General features: G+C 47.2%; 3 protein-coding genes and 1 pseudogene across 7 annotated transcripts in view; 2 read left to right on the top strand and 2 right to left on the bottom strand.

Moving 5' to 3' along the window:
- Positions 1–337: 337 nt before the first annotated feature.
- Positions 338–5,005, bottom strand: RAB13 (RAB13, member RAS oncogene family). Of its 3 annotated transcripts, none has more exons than XM_010364733.1 (8): positions 4,750–5,005; positions 3,364–3,424; positions 2,182–2,242; positions 1,873–1,950; positions 1,368–1,457; positions 1,182–1,247; positions 1,038–1,091; positions 338–864 (listed from the first exon to the last, which is right to left on the bottom strand). In XM_010364733.1, the coding sequence occupies exons 1-8, from the start codon at positions 4,871–4,873 to the stop codon at positions 787–789; spliced, it is 612 nt and encodes a 203-aa protein (XP_010363035.1). In that variant the 5' UTR covers positions 4,874–5,005; the 3' UTR covers positions 338–786. The 3 variants fall into 3 exon arrangements, with proteins under 3 accessions (XP_010363035.1, XP_010363037.1, XP_010363036.1); XM_010364735.2 differs by lacking the exon at positions 4,750–5,005 and adding an exon at positions 3,627–4,006; XM_010364734.1 differs by lacking the exon at positions 1,873–1,950.
- A 4,493-nt stretch (positions 5,006–9,498) lies between these two features.
- On the top strand, positions 9,499–10,917 carry RPS27 (ribosomal protein S27). Of its 2 annotated transcripts, none has more exons than XM_010364732.2 (4): positions 9,499–9,550; positions 9,860–9,968; positions 10,312–10,422; positions 10,832–10,917. In XM_010364732.2, exons 1-4 carry the CDS (start codon positions 9,545–9,547, stop codon positions 10,858–10,860), a joined length of 255 nt encoding a protein of 84 aa, XP_010363034.1. In that variant the 5' UTR covers positions 9,499–9,544; the 3' UTR covers positions 10,861–10,917. The 2 variants fall into 2 exon arrangements, with proteins under 2 accessions (XP_010363034.1, XP_030792223.1); XM_030936363.1 differs by having other exon boundaries at positions 9,503–9,779.
- A 541-nt stretch (positions 10,918–11,458) lies between these two features.
- The window catches only part of NUP210L (nucleoporin 210 like), a 166,393-nt gene continuing 160,510 nt past the window's right edge, over positions 11,459–17,341 (bottom strand). For both annotated transcript variants that reach the window (XM_010364729.2, XM_010364730.2), the window contains 3 exons: positions 13,861–13,965; positions 11,782–11,856; positions 11,459–11,704 (listed from right to left, as the gene is read on the bottom strand). In XM_010364729.2, coding sequence (XP_010363031.1) covers positions 11,604–11,704; positions 11,782–11,856; positions 13,861–13,965 — 281 coding nt within the window. In that variant the 3' untranslated portion in view covers positions 11,459–11,603. The remainder of the gene's footprint in view (positions 11,705–11,781; positions 11,857–13,860; positions 13,966–17,341) is intronic.
- On the top strand, positions 14,413–15,062 carry LOC104663506 (annotated as a pseudogene).

The raw sequence follows: 17,341 nt of genomic DNA, 5'->3' as shown, positions 1-17,341 counted from the left end.
TGGATAAAACACTAGGTGCAGTTATTTCCCTGACGCCAGGACTGTTAAGAGTCCTTCTCACTTGGAATTTCCTGTGCTCAGGACAAGGCTCTGCCCACAAGGGCATCCAGACTCCATAGCGGAAAGAGGATATCCAGACCTTCAGATCACTCTAGCTCCTGCTCTTTGCTATTTTCCTTACCAACTGAACAGCTGGGGAAGAGACAGCGGTAGGATTAGTCCTGGTTCCACAGAAACCCAGCCTGATTCAGGCAGATCAATCACTTTGAAGACACAATAATTGGATTTGAGTGGAGAACAATTCTGACAATAATCCAAGTTACCCAAAACAGGAACATTTGTGCAAATGGTGGCCTTTATTAAAGACCATGAAAAGTGACAGAACAGGAGCAAATCTGCTAGTGTAGTGCCGAGCTAGCCCTTTGCAGGACCCTAAAACCTGATCTAGTAACAGAATAAATCAGTGTATTTACATTATGTTTGCCCTGAAAACCCAGGTAAGGTCTGAAGCCTGAGGCCATCTCCCCTTCCTTTCCTCCTCCCTCTTCCTACCTCCTTACCTTCTTACCTTACCCTTACCTCAATCCATTCCTCTCCCTTCTCCCTCCTCTCTCTTCCTTCTTTTCCTTTCTGCTTTTCCCTTTTCTCTTCTCCTTTTATTCCTCCTTCTCTTTACCATCTACCTATGTGTCCCTCCAAGCCCCTCTGCTATTTCTCCCCTGCTCACTCCCTTTGCCCTGTCTCCCTCAGGTCCAGCTTCCAGGGTGGGGAGGCGAGAAAGGGTCCTCAGCCCAGGGAGCACTTGTTGGTGGTCTTCTTGTCGCAAGTTTTCAGGTCAGTACTGGGAGGCTTGTTGCCGTTTCCCTAGAGGGAGAAGGGCACAGGGGTCATGGTGTGAATGGCTGGTTAGGGTGTGAGGGTATAAACTGTTTGAAGTGAATCCACCCTCATGAGAAATCTTAGCATTGCTTCCCTCAGTTCTTATCAACACCAACACACACACCAGAGTTGTACCTAGTCCAGCAAAACTAACTTACTGATCTCCGGCCTCCTGACTTGAGCAAGATGTCCCGGGCCAGGGAGCTAAAAGCCTAAAGTGGGGAATAGAATCAGTTTGGAGGGAGGAGAATCTACCTTCTAATACTTTCTCTCTTGGTCGGGGATGGGGGTGTGGATCTCACCTCATCCACATTCATACTGGATTTAGCACTAGTTTCGAAAAATCGGATCCCGTGCTCTCGAGCCAACTATAAGGGGTGAAGTGGGAAGGAGAGAACTGAATTAAGGACAGCAGCCAAGTCCTCTGTAATGCAACCTATCTTGGCCCTCCCAGCCCAGTTCTAGAAATTGCTCAGCCTGGCCCTCACCTTATCGGCCTGCTCCTTCTGCACCTTCCTCTTGGCCTCCATGTCACATTTGTTCCCTAGCAAGAGGCGTTCCACCCCAGCCGAGGCATTCTGGAGGGGCAAAAGACAAGTAAAAGTTAGGTCCTGCCAGCCGGGTGCGGTGGCTCACACCTGTAATCCCAGCACTTTGGGAGGCCAAGGCGGGTGGATCACCTGATGCAGGAGTTCAAGACCAGCCTGATCAACATGGTAAAACCCCATCTCTACTAAAAATACAAAAGTAGCTGAGCATGGTGGTGCATGCCTGTAATCCTAGCTATTTGGGAGGCTGAGACAGGAGGATCATTTGAACCCGGGAGTCAGGTTGCAGTGAGCCAAGATGGTGCCATTGCACTCCAGCCCAGGCAACAAGAGTGAAACTTCATTTCAAAAAAAAAAAAAAAAAGTTAGGTCCTGCCTATCCTTATGGCTCCCTTCATTCTCCAGGTTCTATCCAGTTCCCCCATCTCTTCTGGAGGGTCCTCACCTCCTTGATGCTTTTCATCCAGTTCTGAATATTCTCAAAAGATTTCTCATCCGTGATGTCGTATACTAGGATAATGCCCTGGGAGATGACAAAATTCAACTTGGACCGTATTCCCATTGAGGCTTCCCACTGCCCTGTAAGTGACCCGGCAAGTTCCATCCATGGGTCTAAACACTAGGCCAGGTTGGGCCCTCTGCAACCCACACTACACCCCTCCCATTTTTACCTGCCTCAACCCCTGACCCTTTGTATTCATAATATATTCTGTGGCCTCATCCTTCATCCTTTGTCCAGACCCACACTTCATACCATGGCTCCACGGTAGTAGGCAGTAGTTATTGTCTTGAATCGCTCTTGGCCAGCCGTGTCCCTAAAGAAGGAGAAGGTTTCATGGAATGGAATAGAGGAAAGAATTCTCTAATGGAAGAATTCTTCCTCTCTCGCAAGAATTTAGCTTTTGCAACATGGTGGGGTAACAGAATAAGGAAACAGTAAAGGGGAGTGGGATTAAAGACAGTTGACCTGATTTCCAGAGATGGTAGTGGCCCAAGAAACAAGATGTCCTTGCTTATTCATTGAATGCTTGCTATGTGTCCAGCACTGCGTATGTATCATTTTATCTAATCTTTACTCTCTCCTTGTAAGACATGTATTATTGTCCCTATTTTACAAATAAGGAAACATGTCGGGGGCCGTGGCTCACGCCTGTGATCCCAACACTTTGGGAAGCCGAGGCGGGTGGATCACCTGAGGTCAGGAGTTCGAGACCAGCCTGGCCAACGTGGTGAAACCTCGTCTCTACTAAAAATACAAAAATTAGCCGGGCGTGGTGGCGGGCGCCTGTAATCCCAGCTACTTGGGAGGCTGAGGTGGGAGAATCACTTGAACCCAGGAGGCGGAGGTTGCAGTAAGCTGAGATTGTGCCATTGTACTCCAGCCTGGGCGATAAGAGCAAGACTCTGTCTCAAAAAATAAAAAAAAAAGAGGAAACAGATATGGATAGGCTGAATAATTCATGAAGGTCAGGCAGCAGATAAGTAAAAGAACCAGATTTGTGCACCACTCTGCTCTTATATGTCATAGCATTATGCCTCCACTAAGCTTCATACCACTTAAACACCTTCAGGGTCTATATTTGGCTCTCTGGGCTCACCATATTTTGGAGAAAACACTAGACTTAGAGTCAAATCTTAATTCTGCCTTTGCCTTTTAACGGCTCACAGCCTGTTTCCACGTTATGACTGAACAGTTGTTTGCTGTCAAATTAAGAGGATGCTCTGTAGCCAGAGGAGGCAAGAGTTACAAAAAAGCTGGAACTAGTTGGGAGAGCAGGAAGAGAGACAGAAGGACAGCTGAGTGCATCCAGAGAAATAGATTAGAAGTGCTAGAAGGAGCAATGAGGAAAGGAAGAGAAATGAAACAAAATAGAAGGAAAAGCGTGTAGGAGGTAAATGAGGAAGTCTGGTGAGGCGTCCCAGAGGATTCACTTACCAGACTTGTAGTTTGATCTTCTTCCCCTCTATATCCACAGTGCGGATCTTGAAATCAATTCCTAGGGGCGGAAAGTATGCACTGAAGTTGAGACATGCATGCACACATGTAAAACTGTGTGATGGGAGGGACAGGAAGGGAGCAGTGTCAGCACCAGAAATTCTGCAGGAGAGGCACTTGGGGAGCAATCTTGTTGGAAATGCCAAGCTAGGAGAATTTTCCCAAAGCTGTATTTGTATAGCAAGAATACTATTTTTATTTACGTTTTTTGGATTTTGGGAGAGGAAAGGTGATGAAAATTCTGCATGGAGGCTTAAGATCCTTAGGCCACCTCTTGGGTCCATTCAGCTATACCAGCTGACAACTCTCTGAACTCAGTCTCTGTCTCCCCCCCAGATATTACTTTCACATTCCTCTTCTCTGTTTTCTTAGGGCCCTCTACTCTTGGTATTCCACTCACCCTCCTAGTAGAGAGTAAGGAAAAAAGTAGCTGAAGCCAGTCTATGTGAATTAACTAGTGGGCCAAACTTGGCACTAGGAAAGTCTGAGGCTAAGCAGGATTACTTTTGAGACAATTAGGAAAGGGGGGCATTTTTCCTTTTCCTTTGTAACCAGTATTGTTATAAGACTCTTCCTATTTCCCAAGCCAGAGGAGATGAAGAAAGAATGGAGGAGGGGAGACAATGTTCTTCTTAGTAGAAACTTGGGCACCTCCCCCAAGCCTGCTGGGGGCCCCTGGGAGGAGGATGAGTCACCAGGCTGACTCAGAGACCCCAAAAGTCCCCTCATTTCCACGTTCCTCACCAAGCTGGCTGCATATTCATGATCACAGTCCTTGGGCCGCCCTCCAGCACACCCAGCCACCTTGTTCCACCCTTCCCAAACCCCTGTTCAGCTGAGGTGCAGGGAGACTGGGGCAGGGAACCTGGGAAGTAGATGGTGAGCTGGGGACGCAATGGGAGAGTTTGAAGGTCGGCAAGAGGGAAAGAGGCTAACAGATCGGATCGGGAGAAAAAGATGTGGCAGACAGGGATACAGGAAACGTGGAGAATGGGTCGAGAGAGTTCTAAGTGGTGGGGGTAGGGGAAGAGGGGTACAGAGAAAAAGAGAGAAGAGTTCTTGTGGATTTTGGGAAACTAAGGTGATGGCACCAAGAAAATGAGGAGCTGGCAGCAGTTGAAGAGTTACCTGAAGGCCTCAGAGAGGTGAGAGGTTTGGTTACTATACAGAGACATGCATGGGGGAGGGGTCAGAGCCAGGGGTTGAGGGACTAGAATTTAGGAGCCTTACTCTAAGGGGACTGAAAAGTGGGGTCACTAGTAATCCGGGAGCCTGAGAAGGAGGTCACAAGACAGTAGGGGTCTGGGACATGGCCAGCGGGCTCACCAATGGTGGAGATGTAAGTGTTGTTGAAGTTGTCCTCTGCAAAGCGAATGATCAGACAAGTCTTGCCCACCCCCGAGTCCCCGATCAGCAGCAACTTGAAGAGGTGGTCGTAGGCTTTGGCCATGGCGGACACCGGGGGAGCCGGGGGAGGGGTAGGGAGCTCCCGGCACTGGTAGGCGGGACTGGACGGTTGGCAAACAGAGCAGCACGGAGCCCAGGCCAGGAAGAAGTTTTCCTCCCTCTCCGCCCAGGCTCCGGGAAAAGGAGAGGCGGCACCCCTCCGGGCTCCACCCCCCTGCCCGCCCACCCTTTTGGGCAGGCCAAGGCGGCCAGCCCCGCCGCTGTTCTCTCCGTTTTCCCTTCCCAGCTTAGGCCGGCCTACCTGTCTCGCTATTTTCCACAGCCTTTTGGTAACTGTAGCTCCCCTCTTACGACCTTACTCTTCCATTCTGAGGCCAGAGTCTGGGGTGAAGGGAAGTAGAGGTTTAACCAGGACGACCAGGGGAAGAGAAATTTTAGAGGGATTAGGGGAAGAGAGAAGGAGTTTTGGGAATAACGGTGAAGGTAGGTAGGGCACTAGAAATTGAAAAAAAAATGGGGCTGATTTTTGGAGGTGCTATTCAACGAAGCTAGAAGATGAGTTATCATCGGTTTCTGGGGCTGCGTAAAAGTCAGTTCCAGAATTTTAGCGTTGTCCAAGCCCTTAGTTCTATGGATCCCAATTCCCTTTGAAAAAAGCGGGATGCGCAGAAGTAGGTTATTTGTTGACTCAGTCTGCCCCCTGGTGGAACAGGGTGAAAACGTAATAATTTACAGAATCGGCCCCACCGCCCCAACACTCAGCCTACCTAGACACGTCCTGGTGCTTCGGTTGGAACGACCTCTCTAATGGGGGCTGCATGTGTGATTTCTCTGACCAAATAGCTTAAGAAAACAGAGATTTGAACTAAAAATGTCATTCTTCACGTGGATCTTTTAATATGGCCCACTTAAGGTGCAGTACTCCTGAAATCTCACTCAATAGGCCATGAACGAGTAGCCTTGGTAACCAGGAGGCTGAAATATGGACAGCATGGCTATAAAGACACAAGTGTATCTCTGCCTTTAGAAAAAAAATTATTCTTGCTATATGTGTGCTGGGGGTGGAAGAAAATACGAAAAACGAAAGAAAGAAATTATTTAAGACCTAGTGCGGTGGCTCACACTTGTAATCCCAGCACTTTGGAAGGCCAACGTGAGAGGATCCCTTGGGTCCAGGAGTTCAAGACCAGCCTGGGCAACATACTGAGACTCTGCTTCGACAATAAATAAATAAATAAATAAATAAGCAAGCCATACATGGTGGTGTGCGCCTGTAGTCCCAGCCCCAGCTACTTGGGGGGCAGAAGTGGGCAGATCACTTGAGCCCAGGAGTCCAAGGCTGTAGTGAGCCATGATTATGCTACTGTACTCCAGACTCGGTGATAGAGTAAGATCCTGTCTCAACAAATTTTTTTTGTTTATTTATTTTTAATTAATTAATTAATTAATTTTTTTGAAACACAGCCTTGCTCTGTCGCCAGGCTGGAGTGCAGTGGCACGATCTCGGCTCACTGCAACCTCTGCTTCCCTGGTTCAAGCGATTCTTGTGCCTCAGCCTCTGGAGTAGCTGGGATTACAGGTGCCTGCCACGAAGCCCAGCTAATTTTTGTATCTTTAGTAGAGACGGGGTTTCACCACGTTGGCCAGATGGTCTCGATCCCTTGACCTTGTGATCCGCCCGCCTCGGCCTCCCAAAGTGCTGGGATTACAGGCGTAAACCACCGCGCCCGGCTCTATTTTTTTTTGAGACGGAGTCTCGCTCTGTCGCCCAGGCTGGGGTGCAGTGGCATGATCTCGGTTCACTGCAAGCTCCGCATCCCAGGTTCACGCCATTTGCCTGCCTCAGTCTCCTGAGTAGCTAGGACTACAGGTGCCCGCCACCACCCGGCTAAATTTTTGTATTTTAGGTAGAGACGGGGTTTCACCATGTTAGCCAGGATGGTCTCGATCTCCTGACCTCGTGATCCGCCTGCCTCGGTCTTCCAAAGTGCTGGGATGACAGGCGTGAGCCACCATGCCCGGCCTTTTTTTTTTTTTTTTCTCATTTTTATTATTTATTTTGAGGCGGAGTTTTGCTCTTGTTGCCCAGGCTGGAGTGCAATGGTGTGATCTTGGCTAACCGCAACTTTCGGCTCCCGGATTCAAGCGATTCTCCTGCCTAAGCCTTGCGAGTAGCTGAAATTACAGGCATCCGTCACCACCCCCAGCTAATTTTGTATTTTTAGTAGAGATGGGGTTTCTCCATGTTGGTCAGACTGGTCTCGAACTCTCGACCTCAGGTGATCCATCCACCTCTGCCTCCCAAAGGCCTGGGATTACAGGCGTGAGCCACTGCGCCCAGCCTTTATTTTTATTTTATTTTTTGAGACAGTCTTGCTCTTGTCACCCAGGCTGAAGTGCAATGGCTCAATCTCTGGTCACTGCGACCTCCGCCTCTTGGGTTCAAGCGATTCTCCAGCCTCAGCTTCCCAAGTAGCTGGGATTACAGGCACCCACCACCACACCTAGCTAAATTTTTTTTTGTATTTTTAGTAGAGATGGGGTTTCACCATGTTGGCCAGGCTGGTCTCGAACCCCCGACCTCACATGATCCACCCGCCTCAGTCTCCCAAAGTGCTGGGATTACAGGCGTGAGCCACTGCAACCAGCAAATAAAAAATTATTCAAAGGAGTCTCTCTCGAGCCTATTCTGGCTGCCTATAAAAAAATTAAAGGCCGGGCGTGGTGGCTCACACCTGTAATTCCAGCACTTTGGGAGGCTGAGGTGGGTGGATCATGTGAGGTCGGGAGTTCAATATCAGCTTGGCCAACATGGTGAAACCCCCATCTCTACTAAAAATACAAAATTAGCTGGGCGTGGTGCCGCATGCCTGTAATCCCAGCTACTCGGGAGGCTGAGGCAAGGAGAATCGCTTGAATGCGGGAGGCGGAGGTTGCGGCAAGCCGAGATGGCACCATTGCACTATAGCCTGGGCAACAAGAGCAAAACTGCGTCTAAAAAAAAAAAAAAAAAAGCGTACTGGTTGTAAGAAGGCATCTTTTGTCATTTCACTTATCCCCATCACCTTCCGTGTCCATGCTTGTCCCTTCTCAAGCTAACCTATTCAATCTCCTTTTGTCCATTCTCTCACCTCTCATTATCTCCTTGAGTCTTCCCTATTTCTTTTCACTGGCCAAACCATGTCTCACCTGTTTGTTTGTTTGTTTATTTATATATTCATTTATTTATTTATTTTAGATCGAGTCTTGCTCTGTTACCCAGGCTGGAGTAAAATGGCAGGATCTCGGCTCACTGCAACTTCTGCCTCTCAGGTTCATGTGCTTCTCCTGCCTTAGCCTCCAGAGTAGCTGGGATCACAGGTACCCAATACCACACCTGGCTAATTTTTTTGTATTTTTAGTAGAGACGGGGTTTCATAATGCTGGTCAGGCTGGTCTCGAACTCTGACCTCAAAGGATCCACCCACCTTGGCCTCCCAAAGTGCTGGGATTACAGGCGTGAGCCACTGTGTCTGGTCTATTTTTATGTTTTTTAGAGACAGGGTCATTCTATCACCCACATTGGAATACAGTGGCACTATCCTAGGTCACTGCAGCCGCAGGCTCCTGGACCCAAGCCATTCTTCTGCCTCATCCTCCCAAATAGCTGGGACTATGGGCACAAGCTACCACACCTGGCTGTTTCAATATTTTGTAAAGACGAAGTCTCACTATGTTGCCCAGGCTGGTCTTGAACTCCGAGCCTCAAGCAATACTCCCACCTCAGCCTCCCAAAGTGCTGGGATTACAGATGTGGGCCACCATACTCAGCTTTACCAGTCCTTTGAATTACTCTTCAATTTTTGTGAATTGTCCTGATAAAAATCCATCGGTTCTTTTTATCTTATTTTGCCTGGATCTGGACTTTTCGTCCTTAGCAATGTATTATTCGTGCTCACCTCTCTGAACTGTACTTACTCTGGTGTATACCTGCTTTCACTGGAACCTGACTTTTTTTTTTTTTTTTGAGACCGAGTTTCGCTCTTGCTGCCCAGGCTGGAGTGCAATGACTTGGTCTCGGCCCACTGCAATCTCCTCCTCCCTGATTCAAGCGATTCTCCAGCCTCAGCTTCCCAAGTATCTGGGATTACAGGAATGCACCACCACGTCTGGCGAAATTTTGCATTTTTTTAGTAGAGACGGGGTTTCACCATGTTGGCCAGGCTGGTCTCGAACTGCTGACCTCAGGTGATCCACCCGCCTTGGCCTCCCAAAGTGCTGGGATTACACGCATGAGCCACTGCGCCCGGCCTAAATTGTTAAATTAAACCAATAGAAAAAGAGTTAAGAATATAGGTATTTAAAAAATAGTACGGAAGTCCCGGATATGGCTCCTTCTCCCTAGTGTTTTCCTCAACCTTTCCTATTAGGCTCCAAACGTCAAAGTATGACACAAAATTTTAAAAGTGTCCATTTATCCCTGGATAGTGATCAAACGCTGACCTCAAATTAGCAAGGTAACTCTTTCAACATGGTGACGCATATGTGTCACGACAGTTAAAGACCTTCCGAAAATGGCAGCTCCCTTGTCTCCCCACATCGTCAGACCAAAGCAGGACCTTCCAAGCATGGTGGCACAAGATCCTTGCGTCATTTCCTGTAGTGTGCACAATATAAGGGGCAGGATTTCCGCTTTCGCTCCTTTCCGGCGGTGACGACCTACCCACACGAGAATATGCCTGTGAGTGCTTTGGTCCAGGTTTCGGCGGAGATCTCGCTGTTCTGTCTGCACGCCCCCCTCACGCTGATTTCGGATCGTAGAGGGTTCTCATTTACCCTCTGCACTTAGGACATTAACTCCAGGGACCGCAGCGGCCCACGGGCCACCCGCATAGACGGGAGCGGAGAGGAGATAAGATGGCGGCCCAGCTGCGCAGACACCAGGGGCGGCGAGGGGCGAGCTCTCCCCGGTGTGTGACAGTGGGGGCTGTTTTCGACCATCCCATTTTCGCCGTTGGTTTCTAAATCTCTGCATTTCTGTCCCTCTTAGCTCGCAAAGGATCTCCTTCATCCCTCCCCAGAAGAGGAGAAGAGGAAACACAAGAAGAAACGCCTGGTGCAGAGCCCCAATTCCTACTTCATGGATGTGAAATGCCCAGGTGAGGAGAGGGCTTGCTGTAGTGGGGAAAGCACTGGACAATAACAGTTGGAAAATGTTGGAGTGTGAGCTGTCTCATATCCTTGAAGCTGTCCAGCAGCTTCAGTTTCTTCGCCTGTGGAAAATATTTTCCCTGATACTCTTAAAATTCGAGTGTATGAGACTGGCAAAGTTTTGCATCTTAGGAGAAGTGATTCATTTCAACTTGATGTCCCATCACATTTCACATACAATCCCTACTTTTTTTGTGTTGGGAAACAATGTAATGGATGATGAGTTGGGCATAAGTGCAGGAAATATATGGGTGTAATAGAGGAAAAAAATATTATCTGCTTTTCTTTCAGGATGCTATAAAATCACCACGGTCTTTAGCCATGCACAAACGGTAGTTTTGTGTGTTGGCTGCTCCACTGTCCTCTGCCAGCCTACAGGAGGAAAAGCAAGGCTTACAGAAGGTAAATGGTGTACTAATGTTGTGATTTGGGACTTTGAGTTTGTTTTCTAGAAATGGAAACATTTCTCAGGATCTTTTAATCTTACAGTGACAGAGACCATGTATAATGTAAATTTTCAGACAGGAAGTGTTGGATTTGGTAACTTTTTTTTTTTCTTTTTTTTCAAATAGATAACTATCAAAAACTATGTGTTAATCTTAAAGCACTACTATCTAAAGCAGGGATCAATGGGTGATAAAAGGGCTCAAATTGATATGAAGTGACCAAAGTGATATATAAATGAGTAGGTAGCTAAGAGTTGTGAAAAATAAAAGATGTGGTGGGTCATCATGCATCTGCTTCTTTTGTGGGAGAGGTGGGCAGAATACCTGGACTGATGTCAGCTAATCTCTGAATCTTTTTCCTCCAGGATGTTCCTTTAGGAGGAAGCAGCACTAAAGGCACTCTGAATCAAGATGAGTGGGAAACCATCTCAATAAACACATTTTGGATAAATCCTGTTTATTGTCTTGTTTAAGTGTTAGGAAGTTCCTGTCTCAAGTATTCAGGGGCAACCAGAAAGAGAAGAATATTTAGAGTCATTTGGGGCACGTAAGTGGCCAAGTACTTTAAAAGTCCCTTTGGGGGCATTTTTAACCACCTAAGGCTCATTGGGTAAATTTGTTTTTTTAATTGTGATACTATCTCAAGTGTTGTGTTGGGTGTGTGTGTGTTTTTGTTTTTTTAAGAGATGGAGCCTTGCTCTGTCTCCCAGGCTGGAGTGCAGTGGCGCGATCTGCAACCTCTGCCTCCGGGGTTCAAGCAGTTCTTTGTCTCACCCTCCCAAGTAGCTGGGATTACAGGTGTCTGCCACCACGCCTGGCTAATTTTTGTATTTTTAGTAGAGACAGGGTTTCACCATGTTGGTCAGGCTGGTCTCAAACTGCTGGACCTGGTGATCCTACTGCCTCAGCTTCCCGAAGTGCTGGGATTACAGGCCGTGAGCCACCACGCCCGGCTGACAGTTAACTCTCTACAACACAGTCCAACACACCAGTTTTAAGAAACAGCTTAGGATGCTTTATTTATAGTTCTCAGAAGCCTTATCTGGAAACTTAATGTAGAAGTTGTTGTTAGGCTTCTTGTCTAGGACTAGAAATCTTCATTCTCCTACAGTTAAAAGGAACTTGTCCAAGCAGAAATTAGTGCCTTATACTCCATAACCAATGTTGCAGCCGACTTTGGGCCAATGGAGGTTGTAGACTCATGAAGTGAGGGGAAGAACTTGCGGAGTTAAAAGAACCTAAAGAAGAGGGAAAAGTTGAGTGAACTAAACGTCTATGTCTGAGCTTTTCAAAGAGAGGACAGAGGCTTTTTTACCTGGTTGTGGTGTTCCTAGAGTTGGTACATACACAACTGGAACTGTTTGTATCTTGTTTAGGAAGGCGTTGTATGCTGGAAAAACGACAAAGGGAATGTCACAAGGCATATCTGAGGAAGGCCTTAAAGGGCAAAGTCAACTCTAGAATGAGAATTAATACTGCTAAAAATAATTCTTCAAAATAAGTAATAGTGCACTATTACAGGAAGTTTTTATCCCAATTTAACTCACTTTAGAGTTATCTTCAGATTTTGGCTAAAAGGTGGGGAAATGGGGGCGTGGTGGCTCACGCCTGTAATCCCAGCACTTTGGGAGGCCAAAGTGGGCAGATCATAAGGTCAGGAGATGAGACCATCCTGGCTAACACAGTGAAACCCCATCTCTACTAAAAATACAAAAAATTAGCTGGTCGTGGTGACCTGCTGTAGTCCTAGCTACTCGGGAGGCTGAGGCAGGAGAATGGTGATTACCCAGGAGGCGAAGCTTGCAGTGAGTAAAGATGGCACCACTGCACTCCAGCCTGGGCGACACAGCCAGACTCCTGTCTCAAAAAAAAAAAAAAGGGTGGGAAATGGAATGTACATGATAGTGATGTGTTAACTTTTTTTTTTTTTTTTTTAGGCTGTACATGGTGGCTCACGCCTGTAATCCCAGCACTTTGAGAGGCCTAGGTTGGCAGATCACCTGAAGTCAGGCATTCAAGACCAACCTGGCCAACATGTCACTAAAAATACAAAAATTAGCCAGGTGTGGTAGTGGGTATCTGTAATCCCAGCTACTCGAGAGGCCGAGGCAAGAGAATTGCTTGAAACTGGGCGGTGGAGGTTGCAGTGAGCCGAGATTGCACCACTTCACGCCAGCCTGGGTGACAGTGGGACTCCATCTCAAAAATCACAGGATATTGCTGGAGTATAGTGGCACAATCATGGTTTACTGCCACCTTGAATTCCCTGGCTCAAGCAATACTCCTGCCTCAGCTTTCCTAGTAGCTGGGACTACAGATGTGTGCCACCACCACACCTAGCTAATTTTTAAGGTTTTTTGTGGAAATGGGGTCTCACTGTGTCGCCTAGGCTGGTCTTAAATTTCTAGACTCAAGCCATCCTCCCACCTTGGCCTCCCAAAGTGCTAGGATTACAGGCATGAATCATTGCACCCAGTCTGTTGTATTACTTGAATTATCCCTAACTGAATTTCAGCAAAAGTAGCTATTATACCTCAAGATTTAGTAGTGGCTTCCACTTCTGAGTAGTGTGTGTTTGCCAAATCCAGTTTGTTGCTTCTTGTTAGTAAGGTGAGGAGGGCCTTGGTTTTTTTGTTTGTTTGAGACGGAGTCTTGCTCTGTAGCCCATGCCGAAGTGCAGTGGCACTATCTTGGCTCACTGCAACCTCCATCTCCCAGGTTCAAGCACTTCTGCCTCAACCTCCCAAGTAGCTGGGATTACAGGCGTGTACCGCCACACCGGCTAATTTTCGTTATTTTTAGTAGAGATGAATTTTCACCATGTTGGCCAGGCTGGTCTCGAACTCCTGAACTCAGGTGACTCACCCGCCTTGGCCTCCCAAAGTGCTGGGATTACAGGTGTTAGCCACGGCACCCGGCTGAGGAGGACCTTTAATCCACTAGGTTACTAGGACTAGCAAGGCTAACTTAATTTACACTGCTTGTTAAAATTACATGTGATAAGCAGCTAATTTTCATCCTTATTAGTTTGTGAAATAAAATGAAGGCAGTTTCAGCCGGGCGCAGTGGCTCAGGCCTGTAATCCCAGCACTTTGGGAGGCCAAGGTGGGTGAATCACGAGGTCAGGAGTTCAAGACCAGCCTGGCCAAGATGGTGAAACCCTGTCTCTACCCAAAATACAAAAAATTAGCTGGGCGTGGTGGCGGGCACCTGTAATCCCAGCTACTTGGGAGGCTGAGGCAGAGAATTGCTTGAACCTGGGAGGTGGAGGTTGCAGTGAGCCGAGATCACACTACTGCACTCCAGCCTGGGTGACAGAGTGTGACTCTCTCAAAAAAAAAAAAAAGCAGTTTCCATGTCAAAGTCCATGGTATTGAATATAAGGACTGTTTACCTAGGAAGATGAAAGCTGTTGATGCCAGCACTGCAAAGAGGGTCAAGAGCAGGATCTGGTAAGAGCCAGTGAACCGCTTGAGGATGGCTGAATCTTCACAATGATCTACACATTGGCCGTAATAAAACAAGATAATAGTTATTTTATAACAACCATGGACAGATGCTGCATTTTTTAAATTTAATTTTTTGAGACAGAGTTTTGCTCTCTGTCCCCCAGGCTGGAGGGCAGTGGCATGATCTCAGCTCACTGCAACCTCCAGCAGATGCTGCATTTTAAAACTTACGACTAAAAATAGTAATGAGTATCTGTCAGAAGTATTCAAAACCCAGCTCTCTCAGTAAGAGAGAAGAGAGCTTCAATTGTAAACTATGCTTGGTTCAACCACCTGTTTTTGACTTCTTCCTATCTCCAGAGTAGTAAAACTCTCCAATTCTTGAGCCTGTTATTTATTCCTCTTAGATTTAAAAGGATGCTTTAAATCCTCTGCTACTTTAAAATGCTGGTTACCGCTTCTTCCTCTTCCAGGGACATTGTCTACAGGCACTCAAAATGGTCCAGCGTTTGACATACCAATGTAGGCTTTCCTACAATATGGCCTCTTAACAAAAGTAGACTGTCCCAAACCCTTGGTAATGTTTACCTCTATACCAAGAAGGATGGGAAAGCACCAAAATCTGCATGTGGCATGTGCCCAGGCAGACTTCAAGGGATTCATGCTGTAAAACCAGAAGTTTTTTTTTTTTTTTTTTTTTTTGAGACGGAGTCTCGCTGTGTCGCCCAGGCTGGAGTGCAGTGGCGCGATCTCAGCTCACTGCAAGCTCCGCCTCCCGGGTTCAGGCCATTCTCCCACCTCAGCCTCCGAGTAGCTGGGACTACAGGCGCCTGCCACCAGGCCCGGCTAGTTTTTTGTATTTTTAGTAGAGACGGCGTTTCACCATGTTAGCCAGGATGGTCTCGATCTCCTGACCTCGTGATCCACCCGCCTCAGCCTCCCAAAGTGCTGGGATTACAGGCTTGAGCCACCGCGCCTGGCCTAAAACCTGAAGTTCTTATGAGATTGTCCAAAACAAAAAAACATGTCAGGTTCCACGTATGCTAAATGTGTTCGTGACTGGATCAAGCGTGCTTTCCTTATCGAGGAGAAGAAAATTGTTGTGAAAGTGCTGAAGGCACAAGCACAGAGTCAGAAAGCTAAATAACAAATGAAACTTTTGAGGAATAAAAATGAGAAGACTTAAAAAAAATGCGGCCTGGCGCGGTGGCTCACGCTTGTAATCCCAGCACTTCGGGAGGCCAGGGCAGGTGGATCACGAGGTCAGGAGATGGAGACCATCCTGACCAACATGGTGAAACCCCATCTCTATTAAAAATGCAAAAAATTAGCCGGGTGTGGTGGCGGGCACCTGTAGTCCTAGCTACTCAGGAGGCTGAGGCAGGAGAATGGTGTGAACCCAGGAGGCGGAGCTTGCAGTGAGCCGAGATCGTGCCACTGCACTCCAGCCTGGGCGACAGAGTGAGACTCTGTACCCTCCCCCCCCAAAAAAAAGAAATGTTGTTTACCTTTAACCCCAGGTAACATGCTTCCCTTCACGAAACTTGTGATAGTATGCTGATTCCATTTATAATTGTAATCTCTGTCTTGAAACATTTTATTTTCTTTCTTTTTTTTGAGACGGAGTCTCTGTTGCCCAGGCTGGAGTGCAATGGTGCCATCTCAGCTCCCTGCAACCTCCGCCTCCTGGGTTCAAGCAATTCTCTTGTTTCAGCCTCGCTAGTAGCTGGCATTATAGGCACCCACCACCATGCCTGGCTAATTTTTGTATTTTTAGTAGGGATGGTTTCACCATGTTGGCCAGGCTGGTCTCGAACTCCTGACCTCAGGTGATCCACCTGCCTTGGCCTCCCAAAGTGCTGGAATTACAGGTGTGAGCCACTGTGCCCGGCCAAAACTTTTTTTTTAGATCATCAGTGACCACTTAAATCCACAGTACCTTTCTCCTACTCGGGATGTCATTTTTTGGGAGCACTCTGATTTGTATCTTATCCTCAATAAAACTTTAGACTTGCCTGTTTTTTTTTTTTGTTTGTTTGTTTTTGAGATAAGGTCTCAGGCTGGAGTGCTCATGGCTTACTGCAGCCTCCCAACTAACTAGGACTACAGGTGCACACCATCACGTCTGACTTTTTTATTTTTTTCTTTGAGATGGCGTTTTACTCCTGTTGCCCAGGCTGGAGTGCAATGGCATGATCTCGGCTCACTGCAACCTCCGCCTCCCAGATTCAAGTGATTCTTCTGCTTCAGTGTCCTGTGTAGCTGGGATTACAGGTGCCTGCCACCACACCCAGCTAATTTTTGTATTTTTAGTAGAGATGGGGGTTTCACCATGTTGGCCAGGCTGGTCTTGAACTCCTGACCTCAGGTGATCCAACCACTTCGACCTCCCAGAGTGGTGGGATTACAGGCATGAGCCATCGCGCCCGGCCTTTTTTTTTTTTTTTTTTAAATACCTGGATAATTTAAATTTTTTTCTTTAACTTTTAATTTTTGGTAGAGAGGAAGTCTCTCTATGTTGTGCAGGCTTGTCTTGAACTCCTGGGCTAGAGCGGTCCTCCTGCCACAGCCTCCCAAAGTGCTGGGATTACAGGTGTGAGCCACTGCACCTGGCCTCAAAATAATGTTAAACACATTAAGCAGGACTAAGAAATCAGTTAGGGGGCCGGGCGCGGTGGCTCAAGCCTGTAATCCCAGCACTTTGGGAGGCCGAGGCGGGCGGATCACGAGGTCAGGAGATCGAGACCATCCTGGCTAACACGGTGAAACCCCGTCTCTACTAAAAAAATACAAAAAACTAGCCGGGCGAGGTGGCGGGCGCCTGTAGTCCCAGCTACTCGGGAGGCTGAGGCAGGAGAATGGCGTAAACCCGGGAGGCGGAGTTTGCAGTGAGCTGAGATCTGGCCACTGCACTCCAGCCTGGGTGACAGAGCGAGACTCCTTCTCAAAAAAAAAAAAAAAAAAAAAAAAAAAAAAAAAAAAAAAAAAAAAGAAATCAGTTAAAGTATAATTAACCAAAATAGAAAAAACCTAATTTGTGACATGGTCATATCGTAGTTACCAAAATGTTAAAAAGCCTAATTTGTAACATGGTTGTGTGTGTGTTTGTGTGTGTGTGTGTTTTGAGATGGTTTCTATTGCCAAGTCTGGGAGTGCAGTGTTGCAACTGTAGTTCACTGTAGCCTCAAATTCCTGGCCTCAATTGATCCTCCCACCTCAGCCTCCCAAAGTGCTGGGATTATAGGTGTGAGCCCTGTTCCTGGCATGTGTATTTTATTAATAGCAACAAAAAAGATCTAAGTGCAGGTCTGATTACTGTAATTTTGTTTTTGGCTCTTTTTCTTTTTTTTTTTTTTTTGAGACAGAGTCTTGCTCTGTCAGCCAGGCTGGAGTGCAGTGGCACGATCTCGGCTCACTGTAACCTCC

This window comes from Rhinopithecus roxellana, chromosome 8 (genome assembly GCF_007565055.1).
Source record: "Rhinopithecus roxellana isolate Shanxi Qingling chromosome 8, ASM756505v1, whole genome shotgun sequence".
Classification (NCBI taxonomy): Eukaryota; Metazoa; Chordata; class Mammalia; order Primates; family Cercopithecidae; genus Rhinopithecus; species Rhinopithecus roxellana.
The sequence above is the reverse complement of the archived record's forward strand: the minus strand, read 5'-3'. Positions and strand labels throughout refer to the sequence as shown.